The following is a 23050-nucleotide window of genomic DNA, read 5'->3' on the forward strand; positions in this document are numbered from 1 at the left end:
CCAGCCAGAGAGAACACTCCCAGTGCTGCCGCTGTGGCCTCACTGCTCCCTCTGGTTAAGAGGTTTTATGATCTGGGATCTCCTAGACTGTCTCAGCTGCATGTGCTATTTAGTTTGTAGTAGAATATGTAAGCAGTGATTTGCATTTCAGGGTCATGTTTTTAGCAGGTTATTTGTTGGAAGCAATATTTTAATATAGGCAAATTCCTGATTCTGCTACAGTTAGTATTTGTTTTGCCTTTTGTTGGAGAGCTGGGACAAATGGTTAATACTCTTAATTTATGTTCATTAGTACATTATTGAATGCACCATCTACTYATAAAGATGTTTTCCTAAGAGTTACCCTCACACCGAATTTGAGARACCTTAAGTGGCTGTCATCTTTGTGCCAAATGGATTAAAACAAAAAATGCACAGCCCTTCATGGTAGATCAGTGCTCAATTTCAGCTGGGTCATATGAGGTTAACAAGACAAAGTATCTGGTTTCCTTTTCTGGGTTTTTTTTTTTTCTCTTTTGCTTTAAAAAAGAAAAAGTAAGGTTTGGTTTTCAGGTCAAAACTGTGTGTGARCCTTTTTTATTTTGGAGCACAGTAACACAATTTAGATAATTTCACMCCTGTATTAAATTAACCATAAGTGAAAATTCAAATTAATCAAATTAATTTTTTTCATCTGCTGTGTAAATAAGCCTTAAACCTCCAGTGGTTACTGAATAGGGAAAGTGGCTTAACAGGAGAAATGAATACAGGGCTATCAGTCTGAATCTGCAAAGTGTCTAAAAAAAATACCTGGTAAGTGCCAGGTTTCCTGCTGGTTTCACTGTGATAACTCAGCTTATACAGCTATTTGCTCCCTACTCCATTAGTAGTTACCCTGTCACTGCAGAGTAACGAAGGGCATATCATGGATTTGTACTCTCTGATTTTGGTAGTGTCTCACTAATCTGGCATAGATCATATGGAGAGACTGTAACATTGCCAGTGCTTGAGCTGGTTCCTGAAAGTCAGTTGTCAGCCAGAGGGGACATAGGTGGAATAATTCCTTGGGTCGGGGCCATGAGGGAGATTGCTCTAAAACTCGTTCTCCTTTATTTTACAACAYTGGCAGTACAAACAGGGAATGTTTTTTTAAAAACTGGCATAAACAAAATCTCTGGGTTTGGGGGAGGACGTAGAAAGAAGAAGGAACGTGCCTCTGGAATGGATACTGATGGGAAAAAATCTTCAGAGTCCAGGAACTTTGCTGGAACATTCAAAAAACAGCCTGTACCATCAAACAATGAGTAAGCTCCCTTCTGATCATATTTTCTCCTTGGAGTGGTCACAAMACATTGCTTACCTTCTGTTTACTTTTTCTAGGTGTTTTGTTTTCTTCTGTGGCTGCAAAGGAAACGATGAATATATTTTTTAAACATTCTGAAATATTAGACTTGAGCACTAATTGTAGCATAGGCCTCAAGACAAGCTTATCATAAAGATAACTACAAATACTGGAGTGGGGAGAGAAAAATGAATCTTGGCCCAACAGTGGGCGTGAGTTTACTGGAATGCTTTGAAGAATATGTCAGGTTTCTTTTGGATACCTCCATGCTTTGCTGTCACACTTCATGATCCCCTTAAGCTCTGCGCAAAAGCCACAGCTCTGGAACACCTTGGTCAGGTGGTGTTGGGAGTCTCATTTGATAGCAGACATTTCTACTCTTCTCTGAAGTTTGATGTCTGTTTAAACTGCAAAACCTTGGACCTTTAAAGTTTGGGGGGTTGGGAGGACGTGTCAGGGTTTATCTCTGTCCTATTATTTTTTTTAAAATGTATTTTAGGCAATTATAACCAAATTCAAGTGTGTCAAAGATATTGTGCCCAAGTTAGTGTTGTGGAAATTGGCAGCTGTGGAGATGAGAGAGTGCCTGATAATGTTGCTGCCATGGGGAGGCTTACCTCTTATTTCACATGGGAAAATAATCCCAGGGAACACCAGTCTTTTGGTTTGGCTATTTCTGGAACTACTTATTTATTCTTAGAAATCCTTTGAGGGTACTTTTGTAAACTGAGTATCTACTCTGTGCAAGAGTGTCTAGATGGTCTGTGGCAAGTGATGTATTGCGTTGTTTTGGTTGTACATGATCACAGCATGTTCTGGTTCCCTAGTAAAATTGGTTTGGTTTTATTTTTTTCTCTCCGCAAGATTTCCTTCGACCTAGCAGAATATACTGCTGATGTTGATGGGGTTGGCACTTTACGGCTCCTAGATGCTATTAAGACCTGTGGCCTTATCAACTCTGTGAAGTTTTACCAAGCCTCCACCAGTGAACTTTTCGGAAAAGTACAAGAAATCCCGCAAAAGGAGACCACCCCTTTTTACCCAAGATCGCCTTATGGTGAGGATCGCTGTTGGTGTGTGTGTAGTGTCTGTCTGTCTGTCTGTTCTTCCTGCTCATGTCTCAGGGCTGAAGTCATTTGGGTGTGAGATTAGAATGATGATAGAGCTAAAGTGACTAGACATGTCGAGAGGCATACTTTTATGAATTACTATATAAAAGGTATTTGCTGCCATTGCCTGGGGGTTGGAAATCAGCATCTCACTTCTCAAGCTCTTGTTCATTCAGCTCACAGGTTAAGAGCTCTTGAAGAAGGGGGGGKTAGGGTGACTCTTCCTTCACAAAGGGTTGTAAGGTACTGCTGAAGTGATAAGGTTTCATATTTTTTGCTGCCTAAATGAAAAATTCCCAAGAGCTCACTTCTTCCTTTGCGAACTCATATGAAATTTGAAACACTTATTAAAGCAATGRGCATGGAGGACTTTGGTGATAAAGTTTCAAATCAATTTGAGTGTTAAGGCACCAGATTTTCACTTTTACTCCTCCAAGGTAATTTTAGTTTTGTTTTGGCTTGTTTTTTTTTTTTTTTTTTAATTAACAGAGGTCACTACAGTGGCCTATTTCACACGCTATGACAGTATTAATTATATTGTTAAAGAAAAAACATTGTGCTTAAGTGTGCATCAGAAAACAAGTGAGAAAGTGCCCTGATGTTTCCTGGCCAGTTCAGAGGCTGCACAGAATAAGAGTATTTTCCCATTGAGCTGTTTTTTATTAGGCTAGATTTTTTTTTCCATGTAGAATCTGACAGATGTAGGGAAATAATCAAAGCACTCTCCCATTGAAATGTGGACTTCACCCTGCATGTGACAGAGACTTGTGCGTCTGTGTGTTTCTGAGTTGTGTATGAGCTAAGCATTTATATGATAACACTTCAAAATTATTTTTACAGGGGCAGCAAAACTGTATGCCTACTGGATTGTGGTGAACTTCAGAGAAGCCTACAATCTCTTTGCTGTGAACGGCATCCTCTTTAATCATGAGAGCCCCAGAAGAGGTTAGAAAATCCATGTGAAACTGTTTCCAAGTTTGTATATCTGATTGGAAATATGAAACAATGCATCCACAGGTTTCATTTAAACTTGCCAGTATTCTGTAGGGAAGGWGTCATGACTTGTAGCCTTCTCATGGCATTTAATGCAGCCCTTCTGGCAGTCTCACAGCTCAAGAACAGCAGCTTTCCCTTTYGAGCATCATATTCCATTTTCTAGCTAGCTCAGGGTTGTTGAAGGGAAGTTTGTGTATCTAATTTTGTGTTCCTCTTGATAATAAGTAAAGGCTGAAATGTTGAAATGACACATTAAAAAGGGCARGTTTTCTGAACATTTATTTGGGCAACTGCAGAACAGATGCCATTTCAGGTGTGACATACTCAAGGTTTTAGTTTATGTATAAATGTCAAATTGAGGGGCAGAAATAATAGATGCTCTGAGTTCACAAGACTAATGAGTAAAGCCTAGTATGTTTTGAAAAAATTTTGAATTATAGCCCATACCGTTTTACAAGATGGCTTTTAACACATGGCTTTAAAATGCCTTTCAGTTTAATCCTTAATAGCAATGAAGCTTAAATTCCACTTAATCATCCCTTTTCCGCTTGCAGTGCTTTATGAACAATTAATGCCGGTATTTAGTTTGAGTAAGAGTCCATGGTTGATTAGAAGTCTCTGTTACAATGACAGTTTTCCTCTGCCCTTTAAGTGCTGTGACTAGAAAACACTCTAAAATTAAACTTTAAATTAACACAGAAAACTGGATTCTCAGTGTAGAAGCCTTTTATTGTGGTGTGTTTCTAAATGAAAAATAAATTCAAGTTTTACAGGAATGCAATTATATAAATTATAGCCTGGCACAAAACATAAGAATTTTAATCATACTTATATAAAACAGACCATAATTTCAACTCTGCTTAAAAGGAAAAAAAGAAAAAAAAAAAAAAAGAAGAGTAAAAAGGAGTCCATGTCAATAGGATTTAAATATTAATTTCAGTCTTTGGGAGTCACAGCTGTGAAACCTCATCATGCAGTGGGTAGGCAGCATTTACAGTAATTGGTGGTAGAAGCTGTTGTGTCACTTCACTGGAGCAAATAAAGCACAAGTCTAAAATTAAAGGGGAGTCATATCCACTAGATTGTTTCTTTTAGAAGCCTTAATACTTTGCTTTCTATTAAAGGGTTTGCTGAGGTGTATTCATAGTGTGCTGCAAACCAATGTTTAAATTGCTCTGAGTTATCACTATGCAATTAAAACATTCTGACCATTGTAAAAAATGAGGGAATATGCAATTAAAAATATTAGCTTGGCACGATTTCTAATAACTCTAGGGAGCTACAAGATGAAAATGTTATAAACTCATTTACCATTTCTGCTGCTCCTCTATAGACTYGTGCCATTTTGAAGCAGAAAAACTTCAGTACTCATTGCTATTTTGATCCCACTGGTGTTTGTTCCTGCTTTAACACTACTGCAATAGAGTTTCCAATCTGAAGTCTCTTTTCCACATGTTTAATGTCCCCAAGGAAAACCCGAGTCTGTGCTTTGAAGTCTCAGGCTTTCATTGTACTTTTTTCATTGTACTTGTTTTCATTGTACTTTTTTCTCAGTGCTTTTCATTGTGTGTGTGTGTGTGTGTGTGTGTGTGTGCTGGGTGCAGTTTTAAGCCCTTTATGGCGTTAACAGGAATCTTGTCCTAGAAATGGTTTCAGTTGGCTCTGTTTGCCTTAGCAGGAGTACTTGCCACGAAAACAGCTGTAACCACAGACCAGTCCCATTTGCATAGTGTTTATATGGGAAAACGTCTGGAAACTATACAGAAAAGAAAATTGAATAAAAGTAGTTTTCAGATTGCTTGTTGTTAGCCATTTATCACTTTCCTAATATTTTTGAAGATTGCAAAGGCACTTCGGGAGAAAGAGAGGATTTAACTGGGATTTCTAACTTCTTTGCAATGATGGTGATATGCATGGAAGTTTTAAAATGTTTTATGATTTATCCTTTTTTTTAATACTGATTTCTTAGATTAGGAATACCTAAATAAACCAATACATATTTTCTTACAATGCTACAACCACTATTTCAGTTGTTTTACTGTTACACTGAATGGATCAAATACAAGATTCCATTCATGGTAATAATATTTGCATCTTCTCCACATAAAACTTAATGCCCAGGAATCAGAGAAGATTGTGGCAGTGCCACTTGCTAGGGTGCAGAATCGATCAATCCTGGCAGACAGTGCATATCTGAATTGTTAATCATACTTTTGAAAATTCCTGTAAGCTTCTTACAGAAAATTTATTTGTAGGAAAAAACTGTGAAGACACAAACTCTAGYATTCCTTGTAGTCAGGGATCCATGAAATATGCTACACTGGAAGGTAATGGTAAGGATGAACAGAATGCTTTTTTCATGCCAGTATTGTGGGCTGTGATGAAATATTGAAGTATTTGTATTTGAAGTACAAGTACTCAYGTTGGAGGACGTGAATTGCAGTTGTCTGTCAAGCTGGTCACTGATGTTGAATTGAGCAACCAATTTGCTTCATGATCTGTATTGTAAATGAGTGTTTGGGGTTGCTCAAAAAATCACATGCAAATGTATGAGCAAAAATGGGTTTAATACGAATTTATAAAAATGTGACATAACAAASTTTGATGGCAAGGTTCACCCTATTACTTACTAYATGGATGAAACATACAAAGGAAAATTGAGTTAGAATCAATTTAGAATGAATTGCACAGAGACTGAAAGTGCCAAACTAAGGGAGACCCATTGAATTATGAGATCTCTAAACTACTGATGCAACTTAGGACCAGCTAGTTCCAATCTTAGTCTCAGGCCTTTACAATGGTGTATGTCTAATGAAATGAATTCTTTCATTCATTCATAAGTATTAATTTAGCATGCTATCAGCAGCTTACTGAGCATCTGTTGTGATTAAGGGAGGCTCTCCACTGTGATGCCTCAGTCTCAGGTRAGGAATCTCAAACCTTGAGAYGAGTCCCAGATCAAGGGGAGAGGCACTGCAAAGCAGTCTGCTGGCAATTTAAAGAGAACTGGAACTGCATTTATCCAATGATCTGTTTTTAGCAGAAAGGTCTCTCTGGCTCAAGGAGCAACTTTGAGAGGCATCCTAACTCCAGGGGAGATCACTGCCACACAGCCATGCTGCCTTGCAGTGAGAGCTCAAAGAAGGCTCATTTAGGCTGTCGTATTTATGGGGTAAAGTGGTTGGCTTGTAGTTAAATTGCATGTGATGGGAAAGGAATGCATGAGACTCTTTGGACCCTCAATGAATCTTGGAAAAACTGCCCACTATTCATGTGTTCCAAGCATCAGCATCCCTTTGTGGGTTTCCTGGAGGAGTTCTTRGCCAAGCAACATCTCAGGTGCTTATGTCCATTGGAGGCTGTACCAAATTGTTGCTAGTTTGGATATGGGTGTCAAGTGCATCTGCCACAATCCCTGTTTATATAACATTCAGATATTGTACTGCTGGGGCAGCAATGCACAAGCTTAGTGAAAATGAGAGCTGTCTAATCTCAAGAACTGCTTTGTTATAAAAGAAGCTYGGGAATCTACACCTCTTCTTTCAGAATGCCAATTCTTCTTCTGAGCCATCCAGCTTAAACTCAGAAAGGAGCACCAGTAATCTCATGTAGTCTGTATAATAATAGGGAAGTCTGCACAGAGTTCATAAGGGTAAAGAGTGCTTAAGTCTAATATGAAAAGTTTCATATTTCTCAGAATTACAAAGGCTTGAGAGAAGTGCTGGCTTTGGGAACATTTGTTTTTTTACTTTTATCTTGCTCTCTAAGTAACAGGAGCAGTTCTGAGATGTGACGCCATAGTGTAAAGCTGAGCACTTAAGTTCACTGTGTGGGCTTCCTTTTAAGTATGATGTTTCGTGTTCTGACAATCAGAGTGACTTTACAAAAACACCAGTCATAAATTCCAGGTTGGCTGAACCCACTGCCTGAGCCTCATATCTTAATTTGGGAATAGTACAGCATTATTAAATTGCACAAGTACTTGGGTCTATACTCAAGAGATACACGTGTATGTAACAGCAGAAAATATTATCTAAATCTTCGTATGAAGTAAAATTAGTGGCTATGTTAGAGTAATCTTAATAAAATATACATCTACTTTGAGCCTTTCTGTAGTACTTTCCTTTCTATTATTTTCTTTATATTATASGTCCTGCCTTCCATTTGATTTCCCTTTCATTTCACTTAGTCACTTTTACAGTTTCGTAAGATTAAATAGTCACTTTTTGACCAGTACATACTTTTCAGCTCACATAAATCAACACAGCTGCACTGAAATGAGTAGGGTCGTGTTGATTTATGCCAGCTGAGGGTCTGGCATAGTACTTCCAGTAATAGTCTGGTAATGTAAGATAAGCATGGCTTGTTTCCTTTGGGGGAAGGACCTGTATTAGCTATATACTTTGCTAAAGCTAATTTCTTCAGTTGCTTTTGTCCATTTTATCCAGGTATAGCTTAAGAGTTTCCTGATTTATGGTCCTGCCCAGGTAAATGGGATATTCCATTTCTGAARCTTATTTATTGTCTAAGTATGACACAAGCTGAAAAGCAATATGCTAACAGTAGCTACAAGGCAGCCTCTGTATTTAAAAATGAACAAACAAAAGAAAAACAAAAAATMTTTTCCACAATGATGCTTTTTTTGTTCCCCTCTCCCTCAAGAAAGTATTGTGGGGTACTAAATGGGGGAGGTGGTGGCCATCACATTGGTGGAAGTGGAACATGTCTCCCAGTATTACCAGTGTGGAAATGTTTGCCCAGCGGCAATATTGGAAAGATATTTCAGTTCAGTGAGATGACGGTTTTGACAGTGGAAAAGTGAGGCAATTAGCCTCACTTCAGGAAAGTTGGGGCTTGATCCAAACCTTTTTTTGTTTCATTGAAAAGATTCCTGTTCTTTTGTTGGGCTCTGGATCTCGCTAATACCTGCTTTTCTGAGTGAGAAAGCAAACTGCGTGTTAACAGTGTCATTTATTTCGTCCCAGACAAGCCCTTGCTGTTCTCTCTCTTCACTTCTGTGKAAGAAGTTTTCTCAGGCTTACAAGATGTGCCTTTGGATGTCTGAGATAACTTTCTGATTTGGTTAACCACTTCATTGCTTGCCTCATCTGATCTTAATCTGCCAAGATGTACAAACATGTACAGCATGTTTCCTGACACAATGCAACACGAGTTTTGTTTGGTTTTTGTTGGGATTTTTTTCCCCTAAGTAATACCTTGCCTCCACACATGACATCACTGTGTAGATCATTCAGTAGGAAACTTTTTTGTGTCTGATACCAGCTCTGGTAGAGCAGTTGTCATCAGACCATTGCTGTATAGCCAGAGGGAAAGGATACAACTGCTCATTTCTGTGATCTCTTTCAGCCTGGGTGGAAATGGCTAGGTGTTATATTGCAGGCTGAATGTTGTCAAAGTACATGTAGTAAGATTAAAATGAAAAAAAATAATGATTTAAATAGAATGGGGAGTGTTCTTTGCTTTTATTGTGCATCTGGGTCTCAGGTTTGCCAGGGGGAAGGGGGTGAGAGTTTCTTCTATTCACTGTAAATAGCTCTGTGTGTCTTCTGGATTTATGGTTTTTGTTTTTACCTTTTTTTTTTTTTTTTTTTAAATCAGGTTTAGTTTCCCTTTTGCCTCTATTTCGTAGAGAAGGCAGAAGCAGATGGTGACATCTGCCACTGACTTTCACAAGAAATCCATGCAATCCCTACTGTAACAGCTGCTTTTCTGCATCTACTCTATAGAGATGTAGTCAGCATCTGCCAATTTCCCTTTCTTGTGTTGAGGAGACTAATTGCTAATGTCCTAAAACACTTCCTGTGCAAGAGAAGCTTGGTCAACCTAGTACCACTGGAAATACTGGGGGCTTTTCCTGGTGCTCTTTTGCTAAGTTTAGGCCTGTGAAAGACATCAATGTTTTAAAATTTTCATTGCAAAACTACATCTCCTTCATTTAATACAAAATTTCCAAACCCGTGAGTATATCTAAATAGAAAAGTCAGCAGAGTATTGCTTGTGAGTCTCTTACTCCTTGCTGGATGAGAAAAATACAGCCTGGCTGGTGTCARCAGGGCTTGTCTGCCTTGCATACTGAAAACTTGATGGCAAGGTACCATGGCCAAWGTAAAAGGACTTACTCAGACATTTGTGTGCTACAGAGCAGCCAAGATCATCTCATGCTTTTTAGTTTGCATGTTTCAACAGAGAAAGCATGCAGTGTCCTGAAGACATGCATTCTTACTGCCTTTTTCTCCCTGCTGCGAGACTGATCCTGCTAAGTGATCCATGCAGGTGTTCCCTTATCTACACAGACAGTCAAACATCACTGAGGATAAATGTGGACATTAGGGGGTCTACTCACACAAATGGATTTGCAGTAATATTCTCTATAATAGTGCAAATCACCAGGTAATAATGTTTGTCTGTTCTAACTAAGTGCATGTTTTTCCCCTTTAAAAAGATCCAGTGATACAAAAAGACTAAATTCAGTTAATTATGACAATGCAGAATCTGCTTCTGACCAATTAGTACCACAATATGTGGAGATTTTTGTCTGGTTCTTGTAAGATTTKCTAATAAACCATATTAACCTTTTATTTCTAGTGCCACTTTCCTAGTGCTAGCCAATACTGAGACATGAAGGCGGTGTAACCGCACCAAAATGTGAATGGGTTTCCCTTCATGAGCTTGTGTTTTAAAAGCAGTGCCAGACATCTCAAAAAAGAACTGAAGGSTGAGACCATTTCTGCATGCCCTTAGTTTTGAGGCATCCAGGTAATCCAGGTCACTGCCATGGAACTTGTCATGTATGGGAATAAATCAATCATGCACATGGACTGAATCAGGATATAAAAAGGTTTTTTTCCAAAGTGAGTCATTGATGAAGTAAAATGCTGTGTTGAACAGCCTGAGTACTGAAATATTTTTGATTCAGTCTTTACAACAATAGTTTGTGGTCATTTTAATCTTTTTTTTTGTTTGTTTTTCAGTCTCAATGTAGCCCTAATTCTTCACTTCTCTAGCTGATGTACTTTCCTGGGGTCTATCACCACTTTATCTAAGTAGTTATGAATATAACTTGTACAAAAATTAAGTAATTTCTTGCCTGTGGGTTTAGATTTTTTTTGAACAGCTGCATTCACAATTCAGATCTCTCCTTGAGCAAATTATTATCTTATCAAAAGCATCTTTTCATCATTAAATCATATGCTCCCTTGTGGCTTATACTGTGTTGAGAAGAAAGTAGATTACAAGTTTTGCTATCTCCCATGAATGATTTCAACTTTTTTTTTTAATGTAAAAAGAAGGCCAGAGTATCCCCACAATTAAAAAAATGTCAAAACTATTCCATTTAGAAAATCTTACCAAGTAATTCTTAACATTTCTCAAGTTATATTAACAAATATCAGTGTCACTTTCTTAAACTAAAATTTGATGGCTTTTTTTCTCTAATTAAATATCAGCCCAAAACTTTGAAATTAAATGTTATGGAATTTATGAAAGTCAGCAATGGGAAATGGAGTGACAGAGCATGTATCTCACCTRTAGTGTTCTTATATCTTCATTAATACAAACTTGTGGCAGGATTTTTAGAAATAATGTGGGTTTTGTGCCAATTTCCCTATTTTCCCCCTTTGTTACATTTATTTTTCCCATTAAGCAAATGTGACCATTGTGCTCTTGTATATGTAGAAATGAGAACATGAAGCAARATGCAAGCAAGATTTGTGAGATTTAAACCATGTGTTTTACAAACCATCTTAAAGTGAATGCAGAGTTTGCAGGTGACAAGACCAGAAATGGTTTCAGCCAGAAGTCCATTTATCCAACTTATCCCATTGCTCTTTCTGGAACATTAGGGGAGAGTGTAGAGACAGTATGGATAGAGTGTGGTCATTTCAGACCCCAGTAGCTGCTGGGTGAGAGGCCATGCATGAAAGATGCACCCCAGTCCACTGCCTGTCCAGTCCAGGGCTCTGTAGAAATCCAGTCCTGTGAGATCCTCTCTGAAGAAAACCACTTTACTGAGGAATAACAGCTCCTTTGAATGCACACTTAAGGCAGTGGTACCCAGAGCATAGGACAACAGACCATACTGCAGGATACAGTTTGCCCAGATGTGGGGACTCAGCCACAGCCAGCCAGTTCTGTATTTCTTGCTTTTGTCAAGAAATTAATTGAGCCCTTTTTACTTCCGATTGCATCTACATGATTACTTTGTGCTGTTGTGTTTTGTTAAGTATCACTGTATGCTGAAATAGAGGCAAGGAGGGAAAAAAATCACACAGAGAGCAATGGTCACAYCATTATTGTAAGAAATGCTGCCTAAAAAAAATCTATCTTATGTTGCTTATATACTACAATTAATGAATGGTGTTTTAAACGTTGCTGCTGCATTAATAATTCCTTAAGCTCCTGAAAACCTGTGTCTTACTATGATTACAATTCTGTCAAATACATACATTTTTCATGTGMTGTACTAGTGCATTGCTTTGTTTTCTTCCTGCTTTGTAACCCGACATCAGCAGTCCCCTGAGACCATGAAGCAAAAACCATTAGAAATTGCTTACAGCTCATCTTYAGTTTTCTGGGTATCACTGCAAAGATGTTAAGTATGTTACTGTAGGCCTTATTCCACAACCTTCAAATTTTGGGCATCATCTACCAGATGCAGAAACTTGAAAGACTGGTCATACTCTCACAGCTTGTAGGCATGGAGTGAGTGCCAGACTTACCTAGCCCATGTTAGTAATTTTCTCAGCAGTGTGCATTCTGTTTTCCCTCAAGTAGCTCTCCAAAAGGTTCACAATTCCCTCTACTTAGTCATGCATAATTAAAAAAAAAAAACAAAAAAACCACAAGTAAATCTATTAAAAGTGCATGTTGTTTCAGAAATTTGTTTGAAATCAACCCACTGAGATATTTCAGATGTGGGAAACTGAACAGAATAGACTCTAAATTGCAATAAAATAGTTCCACCATTAGTGGTACAAAAAAAACCTGCAAAAGTAAATGTCAACTGATTATTCCTCAATAAAATTATCAGGATTCTTTAAAAACRAAGAAGTGAGAAATGCAACATGATTGGATGTTACTTCTGACAAGATTCATCATGCAGCAGGATTTTACAGTGATTTAGGAAAGTAAGCTGCTCTATCTGKGAGAAGGTTAGTGCATTTGGTCAGAGCTTAGTTTGAACTTAGCARCAGTTTTCTTTCTCTGCCTTGATTTCACTAAGTGTTTCTCTTACGGTTCCCAGAAATGTGTGTTTAAAAATAAGGGGCAAAACCACGTGGACAAGCATTGTATGTGTGGGTAGCATGATTTCAGACCATCACATACATTATGTACTTTTTGGGGAGGTGCACAAATTTTACATTTATAAGCATATCCTGTAGTCCTTTGGAAACAGCTGAAAAACCCGACAGCTGGCAGACTGCTGATTTGTGCCAGTATTATTCATCTAATTGCAAGTATTTTTTAACAGATTTTAACCTCTGTTACATGGAATTATAGCAGTGAATATATACAGTGTCAGCTACATGTGTTTTCCACACTGTTGATGTTTGCACGCCTTGCCAACTGTGTTAAAATATTTCCTTTTCAAGGATTTGCCTTTCTTAGACTCTTAAAATTTAATTGTGTTCTACTTAATTATTAGGCAATGATTGGCAAATGAAAGCTATGGCCCAAAGCATTGTAATTAAACCAGATACCCCATGCTATTTAGATGTTGCAATATCAGTTGCATATTTTGATCTGTGTTGTATCTCACCCCTKTAGAATGATAGCTGTTAAGACAAAGACTTAGCAGGTTTCCCATGAAACCCTTCAGGGTTGCTCTTTGGTACAGGAAAACAAATGAAACCCAAGCCAAGAGAGAGAATACARTATCATGTTTTCTCTACTTTCTCTGAAAGCTTTGCCCTAGGACATGTGAGTTTGAGAGTCACTGCTATAGAAATGTTGCTGGAATACTGATGGATTTCCATTTTTGAAGTCAARGCCTTGACTTCATGACATTATATGTGAATAGATTTATAAGTAGTAAAGAATTATTACTCCAGTAAAGCAACTCAGRCCTTCAGTTTGCATCCTTCTTTTTTTTTTCCTCATATATTACAATCCTTACATTAGAAGAGATTTAAAGTGATTATTCATTGCGTCAATACCMGTCAATAGGTGGATTGAGAATATTTGCCAAAACTTTACAAAATCCTGTAGTAATCCAAGTTGTAGGCACTGCAAATCTGGAAAAATCTAGMGCTCATTTTGGATTTAAGACAAATCCAGATGACATGAGAAAAACATCAGTAACACTGAGAAATATTTTATGTTATCTTTAAAAAAWTTTGAAACACTTGCTTTTTCAAGTTGTAAATCTTCTTTGTGCTTTCTTGCTGACACCTTTGCCTTCTGAGCCCCACCTCATGCCCATATCCTGAGTCATTGGTAGGCATGTGTGCATCCATTAGGGATCCTTGTGTCATGTCGTGCACTCTGTGCTCTCACACTGAGTTTCTATTTGCTGCAGACTGTAAAAACAACCACCAAGGTCTTTTGCTACCATTATTGCACTTCTTCAAGATAAATGGAGACATTGTGCACCTCCCAAGGCCAGGAAAAGTTCTTCAGCTTCCCAAATTTTATTTAATTCTTGAAAATGGAGTAAATTGGAAATTATCCATGGTCTTAAAGATTTGTCRGTCTAGGATGGCATCAATATTATGCTTAATTTTAAACATTCRTATTGAAGTGCCATTGAATGTAAAGTCAATCCTGTGACCATAACAGGCATCAAACAAATACTCCTTTTTTATTCCCATACTGTTTGTTTTCATAAGTATTGCATGTATCTGCCATTGAAAATCAGGCCAGTAGTTGCTAATTTTGACATRTACTTTTCAGCAGGGATGTTCCTTCCTCTTCTCAAATCCTGACCCTTTAGGGAAAATGGGGGAATGGGACAGACTGGAGTGGGTAGTGTGACTTAGGCTCGTGCTCCATTTGGGTAAGGCATCTGCAACTCGTGTGTTATGGACAAACCTCTCCCCTCTGTATGGAATAAAATTAGGAATTGGATGTGCTCTCCCTTTTTGAGGACTGCTCTGGGCCATAACCTGCCCATATGTGCCACAGCTTCCAGGTAGTGATTTGAATCATCTGAATTTTGGTGACAATTATATGTGCGGTTTGAGATTTGCACAAAAGTAAGTTAGAAAAAAGAGTGTCACATATATATCATTGTTTTATTTTTGGCATATTTCGTGGTCCCTGCAGATCTTGCAATATTTACAGAAAAACAGAGCAAGATTGCTGTAACAGTAGCTCAGGCTGGGAACTTGAAAGTTTTGACTTTATGTAACAACAGCAGGCAAATGCTACCTTTTCTACCTAGTTCTGAAAATGCTGGTGCCACTAAAGAACTGGCAACAGTTTTTGTCATGCTGGTAAATCCAAGATCTACTGCCAAAATGGTGTCAGAAAAGTAGCTAGTGAATAACAGGTCATTATTACATTTTTGCTATGTCTCATGATGATGCTTTTCTTGAGAAAAGCATCATGGTCTAAAATTGCACTTAAAGAAGCTCTTTGTTTTGAAATCATGGGATGAAGCAATTCTGGGTTTGATTTCATTAATGTGCTGCAGTTATTGCACAACCCTGGTCTACTTGCAAGTAAGTTAAGTGTCTCCTGTCACTTTGGTTCTTCAGGTTCGTTGTGGGTTTGGTGGGGTGGTGACATCATGGGGTTTGCTGTCACATTTATAGACAGTGATAACCAGGCATCAACACCCAAGAAGGAACCCACAGAGTCATCAGGGAATGTTCATTCATTTTTTCCAAAATTATGCATRTGTGTGAGTATGTGGATGATGCTTGAAGGTGGCTGCCTGTACGTGAAAGTCTGATGAAAGAATTAGTGTGTTCATTAGATCTTTCTGTAAAAGAATAAATCACAGTTGTCCAAAGTGGTAATGTACGTGAGAATTCAGTCAAACTCAATGTTGTTTCTACTGGTTAAAATCAGATAGTTTAATATTTAATACAAAGGGCTTGTAATGGAGTAAAAAAAAAATCTTAAAGATTTTGCACTTTTTAAAATATGCTTTTCCTTGAGACTACTAAAATGCAAAAAATARGAACATTAATCCTCAATGGACTAGCAGAAATGCCTCCTATCTTTCAGTAGCCTGTCAGCAAAGAAATACTTACACAGCCTCATGATGCAGTAAGTTATTTCTTGATTAAATCTCAGTTGCCTTTATCTGATTTTSAAACCTGCTGTTTGGTGACAAGACCATTCCAATTTTTCAAAGCCCTGGAAGTCTTACATATTGTAAAGATGCCTCACAGAGAGCTTTCAAGACAGAAACATAATATTAATAGTTTAGGAGGGCCTTATAATTCTGTACTTCTAAAGCAGAACTTCTGCACTCTGTGCTGATGTAGATGGCAGCTACTTTGGGATGTTAACTTAGCYTCATTTCCATTTTACTCTACAATAATATTTGTGGGAGAGACTGCTCAGATTGATATAATTCATTAACAAAATTAAAGAAAAAATTGTGTTTCCTGCTCACAGGAACAAGTTTCCAGGACTTGTGATGCTTGAAAAATATCTAAAAAAAAAAAAAAAAAAAAAAAAAAACAACCAAAAAAAAAACCCAAAAAAACCACCAACAACAACAAAAAACCCAAGTAAAGCAGCATAAAAATTGTTTGGTTCAGATCTGATTTTTCTTAGGCTCTAACAAGTCTGTTCAGTTTGGCCAGATAATAATTATTTATCTGCCTTGGTGTTACTGAATTACTTCAAGCTGAAAAATGCAAAGTTTTTAAATGTTAATTTAAGTGATCAGGGAACTTCCTCTGAAAATTCTCTGTTAATTATTCTGATCCAATAATCAGGTGTTTACTTCTTGGTTCAGTTCTGTATTAGGGCAAACAAAGAATTTGGTTCAGGTAACAGCTGTGCTTCAGTAACCATTTTATGTGGAAATAATCTGTACTGATTTGGTATTAGACTGAAGTAGTTTGGAGATAGCTTGTGTTTCTGCCTAGACCTACATGATTTTGTGTCACTGAGAATATCAGGAAAATGTGGGTTAAAAAAAAAAATAAAGGGGAGTGATATAAAGTCWGAATTTTGAATCTGCATTTTTATAACCTTACCATACAAAATGGCTAAAGAGGGTACTTTGTCATGAAACAAACACTGTTTACTGAATTCTGTTGAAACTTTTAAGAATAACTAAAATTTAACTTCATTTTCATAAGCCAGTATGTCTATAGCCCTGGCTACTTTTAAATTCTTAAGCAAATACTTTTGTCATGTTTAAGTTTATTATTTCTGTGTAATTGGAATTGGATTGTTTTTTCTTTTTCAGGAACTTGGTTTGGCTTGTCTTTAAATTGGCAGATGAGAGATTGGGGGACACTAGTGGTTCCTTTAGCAACCTCTGCTAGGCTGCACAGGAAAATTACTAGGAAGCAATTCTTTTTCTGACATGCTAAATTTTGACTAATTAAAAGGAAACCAATGGGTTGAGCATTTAAAAGTTTATTATAATTTTATCCGTAGGAACTTTCAAAGTGTGGATGAGTATTAAWCAATACGTCAGAGCTCAGCTGCATTAGGCATTTGCACAGTTGTGACACTCRGCAGCTCAAGAGATGGTGTTGCAGAGTTTATTCTGCTCCTTTTTCCAGAATGGTGCCATGACCAGTGCTAGTGCTGTGCATGAGCATAGAAAGAGCAAAAACCAGAGTGGGTAGAGCTGTGCCCCAGAGATACAAAGGGACGTGGTGTCCYCTTTTTGTTAGAAAGTCCTTTCTGAAATTGTACCTGAACACCAGTCCTGCATGTTAATGCACATCTCTGTTCTTCAGGCTCGGTTCTGCTTGTGTTTGACTCTGTGGGCACATCTGTCTCTGAGGAGGAAAGTCCCTTCTTCGTCAGGGAACTTGGAAAAAAACTTTGTGAGAAGATCACTTACCCTTGACCCATTATTTCTTTAGGTTACTTCCATAGGAGACTAAGTTAAATCTATTGTTGTTGTCTTGCCAGTCCCATGACATCAGACACATTTGCAGCTGCTTAAATATTGATTGGAATAGCTCTGGAAAAAATGGGGGCTCCCTCTCAGATGAAATAACATGTATGTCCAAGAAAATCATAAATAAGCTGTTGGGGTTTTTTAGTAGATCTATCTCATATCATAATAATTACCAAAGTGTTTACTCACAGGTGCAAAATACTTAGAGAGTCTCCTTAATCTCCAATTATTGTTGCCCTCTCATCTTGACCTCTCTTGAAGTGTTTTATAAACAATTTAAAGAATAAATGAAGTATTAGAAACAGTTATTATAGAGCAGGCAAAGTTATTTGCTTTCTTTGAGTGAAGGGATATAATTTATAAAGGACTGATTACACTCATCTGTTTTCTGGGTAGCCTGTAAGTTTACTTTACCATGGCAAGGGAGAATAACAGAGAAATTGTGTCATGGGAGCCAAGTCAGATATTGTAGCAGTAGGAAATCCAATTGCCTTGTTTTACAGCCATTTGTCTTGTCCGCTGGTTCTGTCAAATGATCATTTGAATCAAAARCGTTTAAAGAGATTTTCTTCCTTTGCAGTAATGAGAACAACAGAGACTTTTGTGCTGCAGGACATTCCTACTAGGTTTTTCCTCCCCTAACATGGCTACCTGCCAGTCCTTGTTATTACTGAAAGTTGCTTCATTTAGAGCATTTTATAAAGTGTCTCTGCCYGGCTTCATGGCTGTCGCTGAGGTTATGAGTCAAGAAGGTGAGTGGGAGCGGGGACCTTTGATTCAGCAGCGCTTAGCAGCAGAGAAGAACTGAGAATGTGGGTAGCTTGTTGCTTCAAACCTACTCTTTTTCAAGGTATGGATTCAAATCACAAGAAAAATACAGTGGAAAGCATGTTTGATCTCTTTGCCTTACTCATTTTAGCACATTGCTCCTGTCTTGCTTGCTAACCAGAGGATGGTGTTGAGGTTATTTGACTGCAGCCCACAGAAAGAAGGGCCCTTTCTTGGAGGGAACAGCCCAAGGTTTTCAGAAGCTCCCTGCAAGCCAATCCCACCTCTGCTGTGCACATCTGTCAAGCAGGGATCAAATGAGATGCAAAGGTCCTGGAATCATCAAAACAACAGAGCCTGTTGGCTCCAGCACAGCTGGAACCAGGAAAAAGATGCCTGTTCCTTTTCTCTTACATGGCTTTTTCTGTCTCTTTCCTGATCTCCCTGTGAGGCAGACAGAGTGGAGGCAGTAGAGCAGCAGGGAATAAGAAAGGGTGACAGTGATTGTCTATTCCACATCAGAGGATGTAGTGGAATCAATTTTGTAGTGTCCCTTTGCAATCAGAAGAACATTTGTCAACCCTGATGTCTGCCAACCATGGTTCTGCAGCCCCTGGAGAAGCTTATCTTATCAAAGTGCCCTTTTTTTCTCAAACAAAAAGAAGACACTGTCCTTGCCAAGATCAGTATTTCAGTGGAGAAACAGGGCAGGATGTTGTTGTAGACACATATATAGGATTACATCTTTATTTCTAGTGCTTCTGGCAGAAYCAGGGAGGATGAGGGAGAGAGATACATTAATAACAGGTGGCTGTTGTCAGCATGATAAGACTCAAAAATCCTACAGTAACTCTGTACCCTACAGTAATGTTTTTGAAGGCTGAACACCCTTAAAAAGAAACAAAAAAACCTTAGCAGTTTTAAGACACTTCTGAAATATTTCTTAGATTTTGGAGTCATCATTTTGAAAGTCAGTAAGTCTGTGTGTAAACATTTAATATTTAATCACTGGGAGGGTTGGGGACCCTTACTCAGAAGAGTTTGAGAGCTGATTCTTCGCCTGCTGCATCTGGAGCCTAGTGGGGGTGCTCTGGGGAACAAATGTAGGTTTGGCTTTGGCTCAAGGGAGGTCCCCTGTCATGAGATGACATATGAAGGTTATGCATATAAGTACCAAACCCTCACACTCCCATACTGTGCAGCATTTCACAGCCAGGAGATAAACAGACTGTAGCTGTTTTGAAATAACATCTATGCTTTTTCTCTTTTATCTCTGTTTGCTGGACTATTAAGTCCCTTTTTTTTACTCCTGCCTTGAGTCATCTCCCAAGCTGAATRTGTCCTATAAATTGGTATGATGCTTTCTGCCAGGTATCACTTGTACCTGAAATGCTGGGCACTGTAAACTTTATTTTAAAACACTCATGAGTAATTGCCAAAAGGTCGTAGCTACAGTATCCCAAACAAATGCACGTTATGAATGGTCCTCTTTTTTAGCCTACTTTTCCTTTAAACATGCCTGTTGGGTTTTGAGTACCTGCAGTTAAATGGTGTTGCTTTTGGCAGGGCTTGGTGAGCAAATGAGGCATAATCTCTCTGATCTCAGTAGTCTGGTCAGTCAGCCATGACATTCTCAGTGTCTTTTCTTTCTACACCCTGTCTGAACAGAGCCATAGCCCAGGCAGCTCTCAGTGGGGTTGCCAAAGATTACCATGTGCAGTGAAGCAGCAGATGGCAGGACAGTGGAAAATATGCAGTCCCAATCCCTGGGTTCACGTGGGGTTCAGGGTTAAATTTCATTGATTTCCCTCTCTGCTCCTCAGGCCCGTCAATAAACTGCTCTTTGAGAAACGAACTCTTTAGTGTGCTTTGGGAAACTATTTAAAGCTCARTTTTGTCCAGTTTTGGAAGTGTCATCTAGTCTGAAGCAGAAATTCAAGCATTCTGTGGCTGAAGCAGTTAGAATCTTCCTCACCTTAGTGTGGGCAGAAAAAATGAGGCACATATGAATACATCCTGAAAACTTTGAAAGGAGTGTAAAAGGGGCTTTTCAAATTTGATTAGCTCATAAATTGTGTAATGACTGAATGAGGGGTGCTTCCACAAACTTAAACTTGTTCCTGTATGTTTTGATAAAGCCTTTTTTTTGCACTTTTGTTTTTTCTTCCCACAGGCTCCCTCTTCCTTACTCCTTGCATGGGGTAGAGAGTTCTCACTGAAATGATGTTCATTCTCGGTGCGGGATGGGTGGAATGGTGGGCAGAGAGCAAGAAAATCATTCTTTGACAGCAGATTTGCTTTACTTGAACACTCTTTTGAGTGATCTCGTCCCTCTTTGACTCTTCCAGGGTACTTCTATCTCATTGTTTCACAAATATCAAGATATTTAACTTTCTCAGATTCTTGTAAAATTTTGGCATTTTATCTCCATTTTAGGGGTGAGAAATTAAGGCATGAAAAACCAAAAAAAATCTACATTGCTTGAGTCCATGTTCAGAATAAAACTCTCATCTGTTTCCATCCTAGAGCTGGTTAACAAGCACATAGAAGAATATGCATCAGTGACTAAATGAGAATCTTGATTTAAGTGACTTTCTGAGCACCCTTTCAGAATTTGCAGAATAACCAGGCTTCTATTCATTTTCCTGTAAAAACATTAATCAGACTGAACTGTGAATTTGGTATTTCTTTCTCGGAAGTTCTTTACCTCTGGTTGCTTCAGGCTCCATAGGACCCTAGCCTACTTCATTTCTCACAAGACAGCAATTTTTGCTTTCAGAGCAAGACTGTTCTCTGGACAGGGGACAATCCTATCAGGAAAAGATTATAGTATGTATAGTATGTAATCTGGAGGTGTTCTGTAAAACTGCATCGTTGCACATTCAAAAACAGCACTGAAACATGTAATCCTAACTTTTAGTGCTAGAATTTACAGCTTTGTTCAGTTGTACAGAGCGTGTGTATGTGCATGTATGTTTTTCTGAGTGCATGCACAGCTACCTATGGGCATATTAAAATGATATGAAAGGTCCCACTAAAAATACAAAGCCAGGAAATTCAGAATTGGGCTAACGTTCTGTCCTGGTTTCACCCCATTGTGTTCAAGTATTGTAGACATCTCAGAACAGCAGGTGATCTGACTGCCTCTTCTGTTCCTAGAGGAAGTATAAACTAACTTAAATGGGAAATATCACAAAAACAGGATAACAATGAATTTCAGGAGTCCACAAAGGAAGAAGTGTTCTTAAAAATACTGTTGTTAAAACAGTAGTGAGCATGACAAGCTGAATGGTGGTAAAGGACATATTATGTAGACATTCTGTTTTTTTGCCATGGAATCACTTTCCAAATGTTTTGTTTCATGGTTTCTTGTGCAAAACTTTTGTGGTGATTGGGTATGTTAATGGTGATATGTTTARGTTTGGCCTCTTCTTTGTAAATTTAAGTAATCTGACTTCAGCGAAACGGCACCAATTTATCTTGCCAGAAAGCTGAGTTCTCTGTGTTTATAACTGCATATTTATTTTTATTATTAATTACGCTAGAGAAATTCTATTCCCACAGAGGAAGAATTCAGAAGAGGCATTCAGTTTCAGTGGCAACATTAGTAAAAAGGAATATTCATTGAGATGTGTGTATATTTTAAAAAACTGTTAGAATTTTACTCACTGGTTGTGTTCAAATTATTTTCTCATTAACTAASCGTCCATTTCTTTTTTTGGTGCCTTATTCATTTAGATTGAAAATTAGCAGCATGCCCAGGCTTTGTCCCAGAGGGGGGTTTGCTCTCAGCAGTGGTTTTTATGCAACCTCCTGACATACCCTTTCTGCCTGTGGGAGAGCTGCCGCTCTGTCTGGTGGCATTTCCAGTTCGGAGCTTGGGCGTGGAAGCCGTAGCACCCTTGCTTAACTTCAGGGTCCTCTGAGAGTGCTCACATCCTGCACTGAAGTAAGGACATGGTTTTTATGGGAATTTTATGCAACCAGCAGTAACTACAGCTAGGTGAAATAATGTTTTTATTGGCTTTCTGAATAGAGGAGGTCAACACAGTTAGACCAAACATGGCCAMGTCCTTTGGACCAGAAGGGACATGCGGTCTTCGTTGGCTTGCGTTCTTTCTGGTGTGCTGTCATCTTGTCTCTGCCTTTTCACCCTGTTATCTTCTTAACCTGTTAGGACTTGGGGGCTTACTTTAGGGTTGGGTTCCCCCTGCTCCTATTCCACACAATCAATTGAAGCTGTTTTTACAGGGGTCTATTGCTAAAATACTACATTTCAGGGTTGTTGCTTAGGTTTCATCCAAAATAACCAGGGCTGTGTTGTTCTGTCTTCAGCAGAACCTCATGTCCCTATGCAGGAGCTGAGCTTGGGAAATGGGGACAGCAGGGGCAGGCAGAGCAGGCTGAGAGCACTGGGAGCTGATGTCTTACCCTGGGTTACACACCAGCCTGACTGCATGCCACAGCACACACCATGGGGAGGTCTTTTTGGSTCTTACATCTGAGCCACGTGTTCACTTGATCTGCCTGAGTCTGACAGGGTGTCTGGAGCTGGAAGATTTCATCCTTGTGACYGCAGACCTTTGCACGTGATGATCTGTACATTGACTTGTTGGGATCATCCCTGGTGTTGAGGATGTATTTCTCACCACATCCTAGCTGAGAATCCAACTATTCATAACATGGAAGATGGAAGCAAATGTAGTGCCTTGCATTTTATCTACCTTGTTCAAGTACCAGAAAAACATGTGCCTCCTGTAGTTGCAGAAGCTAAGTTTTGGTTTTTTGTTTGTT

At 38.5% G+C, this 23050-nt stretch overlaps 1 protein-coding gene across 1 annotated transcript in view; it reads left to right on the plus strand.

Annotated features, from left to right (window-relative positions):
• GMDS (GDP-mannose 4,6-dehydratase) overlaps positions 1–23050 on the plus strand; it is a 406398-nt gene that overhangs the window by 152520 nt on the left and 230828 nt on the right. The window contains exons 5-6 of the mRNA XM_057373909.1: positions 2186–2378; positions 3271–3375. Coding sequence (XP_057229892.1) covers positions 2186–2378; positions 3271–3375 — 298 coding nt within the window. The remainder of the gene's footprint in view (positions 1–2185; positions 2379–3270; positions 3376–23050) is intronic.

The sequence above is a fragment of the Malurus melanocephalus genome, unplaced genomic scaffold (genome assembly GCF_030028575.1).
Source record: "Malurus melanocephalus ecotype Western Australia unplaced genomic scaffold, MMel_1.1 scaffold_209, whole genome shotgun sequence".
Taxonomy (NCBI): domain Eukaryota; kingdom Metazoa; phylum Chordata; class Aves; order Passeriformes; family Maluridae; genus Malurus; species Malurus melanocephalus.